This window comes from Peromyscus maniculatus, chromosome 21 (genome assembly GCF_049852395.1).
Source record: "Peromyscus maniculatus bairdii isolate BWxNUB_F1_BW_parent chromosome 21, HU_Pman_BW_mat_3.1, whole genome shotgun sequence".
NCBI classification, from domain to species: Eukaryota; Metazoa; Chordata; class Mammalia; order Rodentia; family Cricetidae; genus Peromyscus; species Peromyscus maniculatus.
Genome location: NC_134872.1, coordinates 21,440,627 through 21,453,808, shown reverse-complemented (window position 1 = coordinate 21,453,808; position 13,182 = coordinate 21,440,627). Strand labels below are relative to the sequence as shown.

General features: G+C 38.0%; 1 protein-coding gene across 11 annotated transcripts in view; it reads left to right on the top strand.

The window, feature by feature from the left end:
• Jmjd1c (jumonji domain containing 1C) overlaps positions 1 to 13,182 on the top strand; it is a 187,822-nt gene that overhangs the window by 155,250 nt on the left and 19,390 nt on the right. For all 11 annotated transcript variants that reach the window (XM_076557066.1, XM_042265580.2, XM_076557064.1 and 8 more), the window contains 6 exons: positions 308 to 2,481; positions 5,833 to 6,034; positions 8,043 to 8,257; positions 9,247 to 9,399; positions 12,032 to 12,121; positions 12,719 to 12,846. In XM_076557066.1, the coding sequence (XP_076413181.1) occupies positions 308 to 2,481; positions 5,833 to 6,034; positions 8,043 to 8,257; positions 9,247 to 9,399; positions 12,032 to 12,121; positions 12,719 to 12,846 (2,962 nt within the window). The remainder of the gene's footprint in view (positions 1 to 307; positions 2,482 to 5,832; positions 6,035 to 8,042; positions 8,258 to 9,246; positions 9,400 to 12,031; positions 12,122 to 12,718; positions 12,847 to 13,182) is intronic.

The following is a 13,182-nucleotide window of genomic DNA, read 5'->3' as shown; positions in this document are numbered from 1 at the left end:
GCACTTTTTAAATAGTTTATTTGAACTTGGCGTGAAAACTAGACTTTGAAGATACACTTTTCGTTATGTTTTGGTTTGTTGAGTCAGTCTGCCATCAAACTCTTGCAATCGTCCTGCCTTCTAAGTAATCATAGGAACAAGCCACTAAAGGTGGCTCTATTCGTGTCATACTGGAGTATCTTCCAGTTTTAGAGACTGAACAAAACTGTTTGCTTTCATAATAGAATAACATTTCATAAAAACCTTCTTGTGTTTTGTATTACAAAAAAAAAGTGATCACAGAAATCTTTGTGTATTTTCTTTGTAGAGAATTGGAGAGGAAAGCTTTCATGGAACCATTGCGGTGTAATGCATCTTCGTCAGTGAAAAGTGACCTGGATCTTAATAGGTCACAAGGAGGAAAGGATTGTCACTTGCATAGGCATTTTGTGGGTCCGAGGCCATCCCAGGAGACTGGAGAGAGATTGAACAAATACAAGGAGGAACATCGTCGGATCCTTCAAGAGAGTATTGATGTTGCCCCATTTACAACCAAAATCAAGGGGCCTGAGGTTGAAAGAGAGAATTACTCCAGAGTAGCACCATCATCTTCTAGTCCTAAAAGCCATGTCATCAAACAAGATAAAGACATAGAACGCTCAGTGTCAGAGCTTTATAAGATGAAGCACTCGGTTCCTCAGAGTTTGCCCCAAAGTAACTATTTCACTACATTATCTAATAGTGTGGTCAACGAACCACCAAGATCATATCCATCCAAAGAAGTTTCAAATATTTACACTGAAAAACAGAATAATAACATTTCTGCAGCAGCCAATCCACAATCTCTTTCATATATATCATCTCTTTCAAAGCCTCCACCTTTGATTAAACACCAACCAGAAAGTGAAAGTTTAGTAGGCAAGATACCAGACCATCTTCCGCATCAGATTGCATCTCACTCAGTAACAACTTTCAGAAGTGATTGTAGAAGTCCTACCCATCTGACCGTCTCTTCTACAAATGCACTGCGCAGTATGCCTGCTTTGCATAGGGCACCAGTATTCCACCCACCAATCCATCACAGTTTGGAAAGAAAGGAAAGTAGCTATAGTAGCCTTTCCCCTCCAACTCTGACCCCAGTGATGCCAGTGAACGCTGGCGGCAAAGTTCAAGAATCCCAGAAGCCTCCAACTCTAATTCCTGAGCCAAAAGACTCCCAGGCAAATTTTAAGAGTTCTTCTGATCAGAGTATAACAGAAATGTGGAAGTCGAACAACAACCTCAGCAAGGAGAAAGCTGAGTGGCCCATGGAAAAAAGTAGTGGAAAGTCACAGGGTGCTGTGGCATCTGTCATTGTCCGTCCACCTTCTAGTGCAAAAGTTGATAGTGTGCCGTCTGTACCATTAGCTTCCAAAGATAGAGTTTGTGAAAGATCTTCATCTGGGGCAAGTAAAACAGATTACCTCAAACCAGAAGCTGGAGAGACTGGAAGAGTCATTCTACCAAATGTGAATTTAGAAAATGCTCAAGTGAAATCTGAAAACAATGTCGAAGCTATCTCCCAGGGTAGTGTTCCTGTTTCAGTCATGTCTGCTGTAAATGTTGTCTGTAATACCAAAACAGATGTATTCACATCTGCCACTACCACCAGTGTTTCCAGCTTGGGTGGTTCAGAAGCAATTTATTCTTTATCAAATACCATTTTGGCCTCTACATCCTTAGAATGTACTTCTTCAAAAAGTGTCAGTCAGGCAGTGGCACAAACAAAGGAATGCAAAGTCAGCACCACGGAGCCAGCCACTGTGGCCTGTAGTAAGACAGGAAGTGGTGTTCAGCCTAGCTCTGGCTTCTCAGGCACAACTGATTTTATTCATTTAAAAAAGCACAAGGCAGCATTGGCTGCAGCTCAGTATAAAAATAGTAATGTCAGTGAGGCTGAACTTAATACTGTGAGAAATCAGACAGCAGCAGCCTCTCTTCCCCTGGATAGCACCATGATTTGTGCAAGTAACAAAGCAATCTCTGTAGGAAATGGGCCAGCAGCCCAGACCAGTCAGCCCAACTACCATACTAAACTGAAGAAGGCCTGGCTCACCAGACATTCAGAAGAAGATAAAAATACTAACAAAATGGAAAATTCAGGGAATTCTGTATCAGAAATTATTAAGCCTTGTTCTGTCAATTTAATAGCCTCTACATCTAATGATATACAGAACAGTGTCGACAGCAGAGTCACAGGAGAGAAGTATGGACGAGATGATAAAGCCAGTAGGAGAAAAGCCAAAAGAACTTACGAGTCTGGCTCTGAAAGTGGAGACTCAGATGAAAGTGAGAGCAAGTCAGAGCAAAGGACTAAGCGGCAGCCTAAGCCAACTTATAAAAAGAAGCAGAATGACCTACAGAAAAGGAGAGGTGAGGCCGAGGAAGACTTGAAACCCAATGGCGTTCTCAGCAGGAGTGCCAAAGAGAAAAGTAAACTGAAGTTGCAGAACAGTAACAGTGGTGAGTAAATCCATTGGTTTATCTCACATACAACGAGCTGAGTGTCCTAGCAGTAATGATGTAGTTCCTTAGGTCTTGTTTCTAAACTTCATTTCTGCATTTCCTGTATGCCGCTGCAACAGGAAAAGAGAGAAGACTTACCTCTCCATTTTTAAGAGATGTTTTCCCTGGCATTTGTTGTAGGTGATACATGTGTAATTTAGGAATTGCTCATAATGTTTGATGTTTTCCTAGAAATGTCACAATATAGTTTTGATTATTATACTACAGAAATGTACTCCTTATAATAAACTACTTAGCTATGACATGATTTAGTTAGAAATAATTCGTACTTACCTGTAGACACAATAGTAGTAGTGTGAATGTGGTCCTATCCTTTCCTTATCATGAAGCAAAGTTGTAAGCTTATGGAAATTCCCATTGGTAATAATGGGGAAAGTTAAAAATAGTAACTTGTGATTTTTCTGTGATTATTCCAATAAAGGCTTCCACAATAAAAAAAAAAACAAACAAACAAACATTAAAACTGGCCAGAATTCCATTTTCCTTTGTGACTACAACTGGACAAAGTAAAGAATACTTACCAGTAATAGTCATTATAGAAGGTGTGTGTGTGTCTTTTGAAGTAATTTTCCTGAGTTTGCTTATTTCTTTGTTGACTGGTTGCATAATTTAGAAAGCACGTAATAGTTTCACTGTGTCTGTGTGATCACCCACATATAGGAAACATCTGTGACAGTGTGGATGTTCAAACAGCAGCACTCTGATAAGTGCTCGGGTGCGTGAATCCCCTTATCTGTGTCTTGTCAGAGTGAGGTTTTCCCACATGACTGTGGGATCCAAGGCAGAGTGAAGTGGAGCAAAGAGGAGGAGGAGGAATCATGGAAAAGGACACGCTGAGCTAGAGAGGCACTGGCAGCTGCAGTGTGAGGACACTCGGGAGCAGAGGGACTGGCCTCCTGTTTGATCGCATACTATATACTTTACTGTAGCTTTTTCTTTCTCTTAGTGTTTCTCCTTATTCCCCTAAACTGAGTCTCAGGAAGCCTGGTGGGCAGCAATTGTTTTAATCCATATTTCTTTTGATGTTGTTGGGTATTCAGATTTTTTAACATTCCAGAAAATAGCTTCAACAATTCAAAAGTACTTTTGAAGTTAAGATCATAAAATTATTTTTAAATGGCATGTATATTCTCTTTTCATATCACTACTGAGTATGCATGTTGCCAAGTGATGTTCTAAGATAGTGGCCAGAATGAGAGTTCTCTACCCCACTTTGTGATGCTTAGTAAAACTCCTTACTTGGTGACAGATATTTAGTTTCAGACCAGGTACTTTAACTCCCATTTGTTTGAAAATTCTGTTAATATTAACTATTAATATAGTTTATTAAGTAAGAGTAGGATTGATTTGCTTCTGGCCCATCCAGAAAAATTATTTAATGTAGGACATTTTCATAAGTCAAAGAATTTAACATCTACTTCTTGAATGAAAGTTGACATTTCTCTCCCCATTATTTAGTGCAGTTGTCATTAGTCTTGATCACCTTAAAGAGTTAGTTGGGTTTGCATGTTAGAGGATTTCATATGATTGTTACAATATCATATATGTATACTTTAAATTACAATTAATTTAATTATAATTAACTCCATTAAAATGAAAATATGTTTCATAATTAATGATATATTTTAAATACCCATATACATAGAATGTTTCTTAGTACATTCTATAGGCAGCTACAGTATTTTTGCTTTACTTAGTGTCTTGGCATATCTTCCTATCTTCGGCCGTTTTAGTTGGAATTTGGCTGCCTTTCCCAAATAATTTTTACATAAATTTACTTTATGAGCTGAAATTGACAACAAATTTGAATATATTTATTTACAATATATTTATTGATGTATATAATCTGTGACTCACCTACAATCTGAATTACTCTCTGTATCCAAAAATACATTTATGGTGTTGGCACGTGAGAGATCAGAGGTTAGCATGCTTAGTCCTCTGGAAGAGCAACCTGTGCTCTTGACCTGAGAGCCATCTCTGTAGCCTTGGCACGTCCTTGTACCATAAGTCATTAACTGCTGGGGTGTGCTCTGTCCGTGAGCACATACGGATATGGGTTAGGTCTGATGGCTTCTAAGCCCTAAATAGAGACTAAAGAGGAGAGCTTAAGACACAAGAGTGATTTTTCTTTCTAATTACACTGTTACATTATCATTAAATAGATATTGGTAGGAATTCTAGACAGGAATTGTGCTGTAAGTCTCTGAAGAAATATCTAGTTTCAAAAGAATCCTTGTGTCTGTCTCTGATACAGTCGAAATGGGTTGGAAAACAAGGATAGGAAATACTTATTCTTCAGTTACAAATAGTAGCCTGTGCATCAAATAATAAAGACAGGGTTGACAAATACAGCTGGTGGCAACAAAGCTTGCTCCTAATGCCTATCTTTTAGATTTTTGTAGGTAGAATTACAGTTGCGTGTGACCTTTGTGGATTCTCCTGGTCTGTAGGTTGCTCCTGTTAACACAGATGACTGTTTACTAACATCTTTTACTTGTTAGTTCATGTTAGTAACAAGAACAGTGGTACTGATGTCGTAATAAATCTTTTACCTTCAAATGTTAGACTGTAGTCCATTTGAGAGATTGTTTTGGTTTTCCTTTTACACTTGAGAAGGGCTCTCATGTTTGCAAAGACTGCCTTCATACCTGCGCTTTAGAGATACTCCTAACAGGGAGCAGTTTGATTGCTTCGTGTGTTCATTTGTTTTTTAATTATTTCCATGAATGAAGACATCCCAGTTCATACTGTGAGCTTTTCCTCCATTTCTTCAAAACCCTTCTATTTGTGTAAAAGATACTGTTGCCATCAATATATTGATGGCAAACATGATGGATGTCCTTGTCACAAGCAAGAGGTGCTGACTGTTTTTTGGTGATGGTACTGTTTTTTGAGATACTTATTAGATATCCCAGGCTGGCTGTGAACATGTGCTTGCTCCTCCTTCTGCCTCAGCTTCTGAAGTGCTGGAATTAAAGGCATATACCTCCATACTTGGCTACAAGTTTATGTTAAGCTAAATGTGTACATAGTGTGAATGATTCTCATGTTTTGTATTATATTTACATAAATATGCAATGTTTAAAGATTTCATTTCACCAGAGGATGTATTTTCCTTTCCTGTCTGTTAGAATGGGTAAACAGGTAAACAAAGGGTGCTGTAGACTTAGCAGTTGTCCATCATGTAACTGTCATTTGTCTAATCAACTAGAATTTAACCCCAAAGAGTATTCCTTTCTCTCTGTAAGACCTAATCCTGCTGATGACTTCCTTCCAATGTCACAGCTGGCATTCCTCGTTCAGTGCTGAAAGACTGGCGAAAAGTCAAGAAGCTGAAGCAGACTGGAGAGTCCTTTTTGCAAGATGACTCTTGCTGTGAGATTGGGCCCAATTTACAGAAGTGCCGAGAATGCAGACTCATTCGTAGTAAGAAAGGAGAAGAATCAACTCACTCACCAGTGTTTTGTAGATTTTACTACTTTAGAAGGTACGTCAAAATATATGAAGTGGCGGGGTAGGGTTATTGAGTGTTGGGAATGGTACTAGTATTCCGAGAGGCCCTTCCTGGACCTGGGGCTGTGTCTAAACAGCACTAACTCTGCTGCGCTGTGCCAGCTGCTGACAAGCAGCCTCTGCACATTATTACTCAATTACTTACATTCCTGGAACTTCCTTCTGAAAGATGACTGACTTTTTCCTTAATCAGGAATTTTAGCATTTGTTTTCTACAAATGGCAAGAAAATACCCAGGTCTTGATTTTAAAATTTCTTAAAAAGGTATTTGCTTTTGCCAAAACAGTTTAACGTATTATAAGTAAACATTATTGTTTGAATGCAGGTGAAAAACCGTCTTGGCTATGAAACATGTCATTGTCTTGTTACATAGGAATGGTCATACTTTTGTTAAATATACACTTAATCATTGTAGCTAATGTATACTGTCATAGTTCACAAGTTTTATAGTAAAATATAAAAATCATATACAGATTTTTTTAAACATAACATTGCTAAGTACTTTAAGTATAAAAACCCATTCATAGACTTGATTACAAAACAAAAAAAACTAGGTGAGGCTGGGCGGTGGTGGCATACACCTCTAATCCCAGCACTCAGGAGGCAAAGCCAGGTGGATCTCTGTGAGTTCAAGGCCAGCCTGGTCTACAGAGCGAGATCCAGGACAGGCACCAAAGCTACACAGAGAGACCTTGTTTGGGGGGGGAGGGGGGACGACACTAGCTGACCCCACCAGTGAAGACTCCTGTTCTAGAATCTGTTCTTGAATACTACCTTTTGTCCTTGGTGCCTCTGGGAAGTTTATAACCTGTCAAGGATTACAGCTAAGCTGTTTGATTTGGAAATGTGTGGGTACTTAACAAAGGATAAAGAGAGAAGGCACACAGTCCTTACTGTAGTTCCACTCATGTATCAGAGGCAGGCTGATTTCTGTGAGTTTCAGGCCAGCCTGGGCTATGTAGAGAAATGCTATCTCAAAAAACAAAACCAAAGCCATTCATTCTTTTTTTCCTTACGAGTCTGTGGCCAACAGTTCCTAAAGGCAAGGCAGGCTACTTTAGGAAGAAGTTAAAGTTACAGAAAGTGGTGCTCATGATATTGGTGAAGAAATTCCAATGGTATTAAGGGAGTAGTTTTGAGGAAAATGAGAAAACTTTGGGTTTGACAGAAATGTTCTGATGAAGACAAAGCTGGTTGAAGATAATTCAGATAACCTAAAATCAGTGCTCCTTATCAGAGGAATATCTTAGTTTTAAAAGAGAAGGGGAACAGGGATTTAGAAGTTCAAGGTTGTATAGCAAGTTTGAAGTTAGCCTGGGCCATGACACCCTGTCTCCAAAACTAAACATCTCATCAAAATAAAAAGCTGGATATAGCGATAAAGCTAAAAATCTCAAGGTGATTAAAAACATTTTTAACTTTCTCAGTTTTAGACTAAGGAAGGATAGTTGTAAAATAACACGTCAGGCATTGTGGTACATGCTTATAATTCCAGAAATCATTAAGCTTACACAGGAGAATTGGTGCCAATCAAGGCCAGGCTGGGTTACAGTGTTGTAGTATTGGGTGGGTGGGAAAGAGGAAGCAAAAAAAATAACAGTACTGCTTTGATAACATTGGGCATACATATTAGCTCTCTTACTCATATAATACTTGGATGATGTTCCCAATAGTTAATAGCTGACTGTAGTTTCCTAGTAATAGATGGTTGGTGTTACCCTATTGAACGTTGGAAGTCAGGGCTTTGTGCATGCTGGGTAATTGATGTACCATTGAGCTTTTGATCTCCAACCGTTACTTCTTGAAATAATGTGAATTCGAGTTCTACTTATCATGCCACTAGATAATGCCTGAGACATGTAAATTGATTAATAACTTAAGTATGTATGAGAAACTATCTTATAACATGTTTATAATGTAGTAGGAACATTAAAGTTATTTCTAATGCTAGTATCTAATAGTTTTATGTTTTACTGTTGCAGATTGTCATTTAGTAAGAATGGAGTGGTCAGGATAGATGGTTTCTCTTCTCCTGACCAATATGATGATGAAGCCATGAGTTTATGGACACATGAAAATTATGAAGATGATGAAATAGACATTGAGACTTCTAAATATATCTTGGATATTATAGGTGATAAGTTCTGTCAGTTAGTAACATCTGAAAAAACAGCTTTGTCCTGGGTGAAAAAGGATGGTAAGGAAGTTACTATAACATGCACTCTACAAATTTCCTTTAAAGATTTCTCTCTGTATTGTGTTTAATCTGTAAGTCCTTCATTCTATCTAATTTTATTGGTATTTGAGCTGTGATAATGCCACCTCTTACATACTTGAGATGCAGATAATTCCCCTTGAAATTGAATGGATTATTCATGAAATTGATGTTTTTATAACAACGTGAACTAGTATGACAAAATATCTTTATATGAAAAATTGTGTAGTATCATTTGTTTCTGTGTACATAATCTATGACAGTTTTTTACATTTGAATCTCAACTTATTTATGACTTTTTTATGGATAATGTCTTCAAATATTAGGGCTGTAAAACGGAAAAGTTAACCCCCTCATATTTGTTTACAAAGTAATGACATTGATTCTGTTCAGTTGAATGTAAAGTACTTAGCATCAGAAAGCACTAGTGTGGCATATGCTCTCATGTTCACTTTTTTCTCTACCTTTCCCCCCCTGAAATCAGTGGATTGTTTGCCAAAGTATATATCGCAATAATTAGAAACATTTTAATTTTGTGTCATAACTAAAGAAGTGAGGACTATAAGTGCTTGCTATCTAATGGTGGAGACCACAGATCCCACCAACCATGCTGTACTATACCCATGGTAGCAACCCTGTTTTGGATACAAGCCGGCCATTTTAATATTTACTTAGGATTCTTTCTGGGTCTTTTCAAGAATTGTGCTCATTATCAAGAAGTCTGCTTTGGGTGTATAATCTCCATACTTAAGGAAGTGGAAGCAGGAGGAAAGTTAGTTTGTGGCCAGCTTGAGAATATGGCAGCTGCATCGTGAGAAGCTGTGCCATAGAGAAACAGGCATCTACTCTTGTTTTTACATGAAGATAGCTATAGACATTCTTGATTTATTGTCACATCTTTATTTTTGCTGTATTTCAGCCAAAAGTGTACCAAACAGAGCATTTAAATTGCTGCTTTCTCTGTATTTCAGCCAAAATTGCCTGGAAAAGAGCAGTCAGAGGTGTCCGGGAGATGTGTGACGCATGTGAAGCGACATTGTTTAATGTCCACTGGGTCTGCCGCAAGTGTGGATTCGTGGCTTGCTTGGATTGTTACAAGGCCAAGGAGAGGAAGAGCTCTAGAGGTTGGCACATAGTTTAATGAGATTAAGTGGAGATACTCTGTATTACCCGTGTCCTTCCTTCATTGTGGGTCTATTACATTGTGGACTTAACATTTGACTAAGGAAGAGGAGTTGCCTCGCTTTGTTAGTGTCTGCGTTTGGAATGAAGCTTCATCTTCATTTTTCATCCTCTGAGTGGATCTGCTCACCAAATTCAAAGTTAGCTGAGGCCTTTTTGCTTTCAGAACTCACAGTTCCTGGTATCTTTCTAGAATCTTTTAATTTGGTAGTATTCGTGTTAAGTCACAAATACTTCTACAGATCAGTCTATAATGTTTAAACAAATTGTCAAGGTTATACTTCCATCAGTGCCCTCTATCGGATATATCTTTGTTTGTTTTGTTTTTCATGTTTTCAGACGGGGTTTCTCTGTGTAACCCTGACTGTCCTGGAACTCTTCCTGTAGCCCAGGCTGGCCTCGAACTCAGAGACCCTCCTGTGTCTGCCTCCTGAGTGCTGGGATTAAGGGCGTGTGCCAGCTACCACCTAGCTATTCCATAGATCTTAAAGAATGAAGAAGGAATCTTTATATCACAGACTTTGAAACTATTGTGCATAATTTTTAGACACAAAATGGTATTAGTATTTCACTTGCTAATATAGCTGAAGTTACCGTTTTAAAATGAAGTTAATAAATACATTAAAGTGTTGAAGGTTTGCCACAGGCCTAGTATATAAGCTTATCAATAGTATATTTGCCTAACATGTACAAGACTGAGGGTTTAGTCCCCACCACTGAAAAAAAGAATACCATTGCACAGGAAAGAAGACCATTGCACAGGAAAGAATACCATTGCACAGGAAAGAATACCATTGCACAGGAAAGAATACCACTGTACAGGAAAGAATACCACTGCACAGGAAAGAATACCACTGCACAGGAAAGAATACCATTGCACAGGAAAGAATACCACTGCACAGGAAAGAATACCACTGCACAGGAAAGAATACCACTGCACAGGAAAGAATACCATTGTATAGGCATGATCGTACATGTTCCTGAAACTGAGGCAGGAGGATTGACTCATATTCAAGTTCAGCTAGGGGTCTATAACAATACCCTGTTTTCCATTTTTAAAAAAAGGGTTTACATAAGACTGTTTAGGAAGTTCTAATCACTGGTGGTATCCACCAGTTATGGGTAAAGTTAGGGTGAAATGTAGGGATTAGAAACCTTTAGATGCTTTGTCATTCCAGTGTCTTAGGCTTGGGTGTTAGGAAGAGCCATGGCTTAGCTGTCAGTGTCTTTTCCATTGGTAGAATTACCCCACTTTCTCAACCCTTTTCTTACACATTGTTTACTACCACTAAGACCTGAGTATGTAAAAGCATTTCTGAAAATCTGAAGCTGTATTTTCCTGGGATATGAAAGTAAATGTGAGTAAAATGGTGTAACCATGTTAAGAATTTCATCTTGGCATTTAAATACTTTTGTAGGGTCTGGGGGGTGTAGCCTAGAGGTGTGTGGCACATGTCCTTTTTTTTCCCCCCTGGTTACATGGGGCTTTTGTTTATTTTTATTTTGCTATAGTGTGAAGTCCACGAAGGTTTCCTCCCCTCTTTTAAACATGGTGGAATATTTATAATAAATAGATAGGATTGCTGTTAGCTTATATTTTACTGTCTACTTGGGAATGATAAGAGACCCTATCAGTCTTCCAAGTATATAACCTAAGCCCTGAGAACATGTTCTTCTTGTATATCATTTGACTTTTCCATTAAATGCTTTTATAAAACTCAAAGAGGGTAGGTTCACTATGTACTGTTACATAGTGGGAATCAACTTGTGACTGCAATGTAAGCATTAATAGGTTCCTTTTCAGGCTTTGTGAAGGAAAGCTTTTGGAGTCTATTTACTGGAAATTAATGTCATTTTTTTCTAAATTTAGAATTTTCATGAAGCAGTTCTAGGGTTTATGCTGAATGTCTTGAGCTTTGTGGGATTGTTTGTTTTAGCTGCCTGTGTCAATAATTTCATAAAGCTCTCTGACGCATACAGAATGTCCTGTACTCTACGTCACATTGCAGCTGAATTTAAGGAGCCTAGTTTGAGATGAACAATAGTAATTAATACTGGCTCTACAGAGTGTCATCTTTCCTGTGTCTTAAAACTGTTGGTTTTTGTTCTGCATTTTGTGTGCATGTTGGCAGTTACTTCATCCATAGCCTTATACATATGAGACAAATGCTGATCCCAGGCCTCATATCAGTGTTCATTGAGCAGGAGCAAAATAAGGTAGCAGTGTCCTTAAATTTGTATCAGTACAAGTAGTCTAATATAATGGACAACCTCTTATGCATAGAAAATAACTAAGAGCTAAAAGAAGATTAACTGCAGTTTGGAATCAGACAGAAATTAGGAGTGACCCTTGCAGTAACAGTAGCAAAGAATAGTCATTTTAGAAAGTGTTAGCACACACACACACACACCCTTCTTGTTTCTGTCTCAATCAGTACTTTTATCAAAATTCATTGGGTGGTTAGTTGTCTTTTCTTACTTTTTAAAAATAGTATAAAACAAAATAGTTACATACAACCATCACTTTTATACTTAAAAAAGATCTTCCTTGAAACAAGGTATATTATCTTACAGATAAAGAGTTGTATGCTTGGATGAAGTGTGTGAAAGGACAGCCTCACGATCATAAGCATTTAATGCCAACTCAGATTATTCCTGGTTCTGGTAAGTCTGTTTTACTGTGTGTTAGAGGTCCTGAGTGCTCTGGAGAGGAAGACCTCCAGGAGTATTAGCTGCACTTAGTGATAAATGTCTGTAACCTCAGCATTTGAGAGGCTGGAGGTGCTGTGTGTTTGAGGCACAACCTCGGTTACATACACAGCAGATGTTAGGATCAACCCCACCCCCTAAAAAAGCAAGTATTTTTTGCAAAAGTATGGTTTAAATAATTGAATTGTCTTGTTCAAAATTATAGCAACTCTTATATTTAATAAGAACGGGGAAAAGTCTTTTCTTCTCAGACTAAGTATAGAAAACCTCACAGAAATTATGAAAGAGGAAAATTGAAAAATGATAAAGTTTGGATTGTAGTGAAACTTGCTACAAGTTTTGAGCATAGTGTTATCTTAATAATCAGGCAATAGGAAATTAATATAAATTTGGTTGGTGGTAGTTCTGTGTTATCTGGAAGGGTAGTACTGAGTAATAACTGATGAGAAATCATAAGCACTCTGCTGTTCACAAGTCCTCAAACATACTGAGGAAAGTGTGTACCCTTAACAACCAGTGGTAAGCTTTACTAACAGCTGTTTTGTTTTACAGTGTTGACGGATCTTCTTGATGCCATGCATGTTCTTAGGGAAAAATACGGCATTAAATCCCATTGTCACTGTACCACCAAACAAAACTTACAAGTTGGAAATTTTCCTACAATGAATGGTGTGTCTCAAGTAAGTAGAAAAATCTCCGTTCGTATACAGTCTATAGTTAAATAACACCTTTGGGTGTTTGAAACTCAGTTAATGGCCCAGCATGGCAGCCATGCTTGTAATCACAGTATCTAGTAAGCTGGGGCAGAATTGATGTGAATTGAAGCCCAGCCTTAGCTGCACAATGAGTTCTAGGCTAACCTGGGGTACACTGTGGGACTATCTCAAAAGGAAAAAAAAAGAGCTCTACTCTAGGTTTGTGTTTCTATATTAATTGTGCAACTATCTTACAATGACTGCTTTTAACTTAGTAATTGAGGAAATGGTGTTTAAAAATTCAACTGTCTTACCCTTATA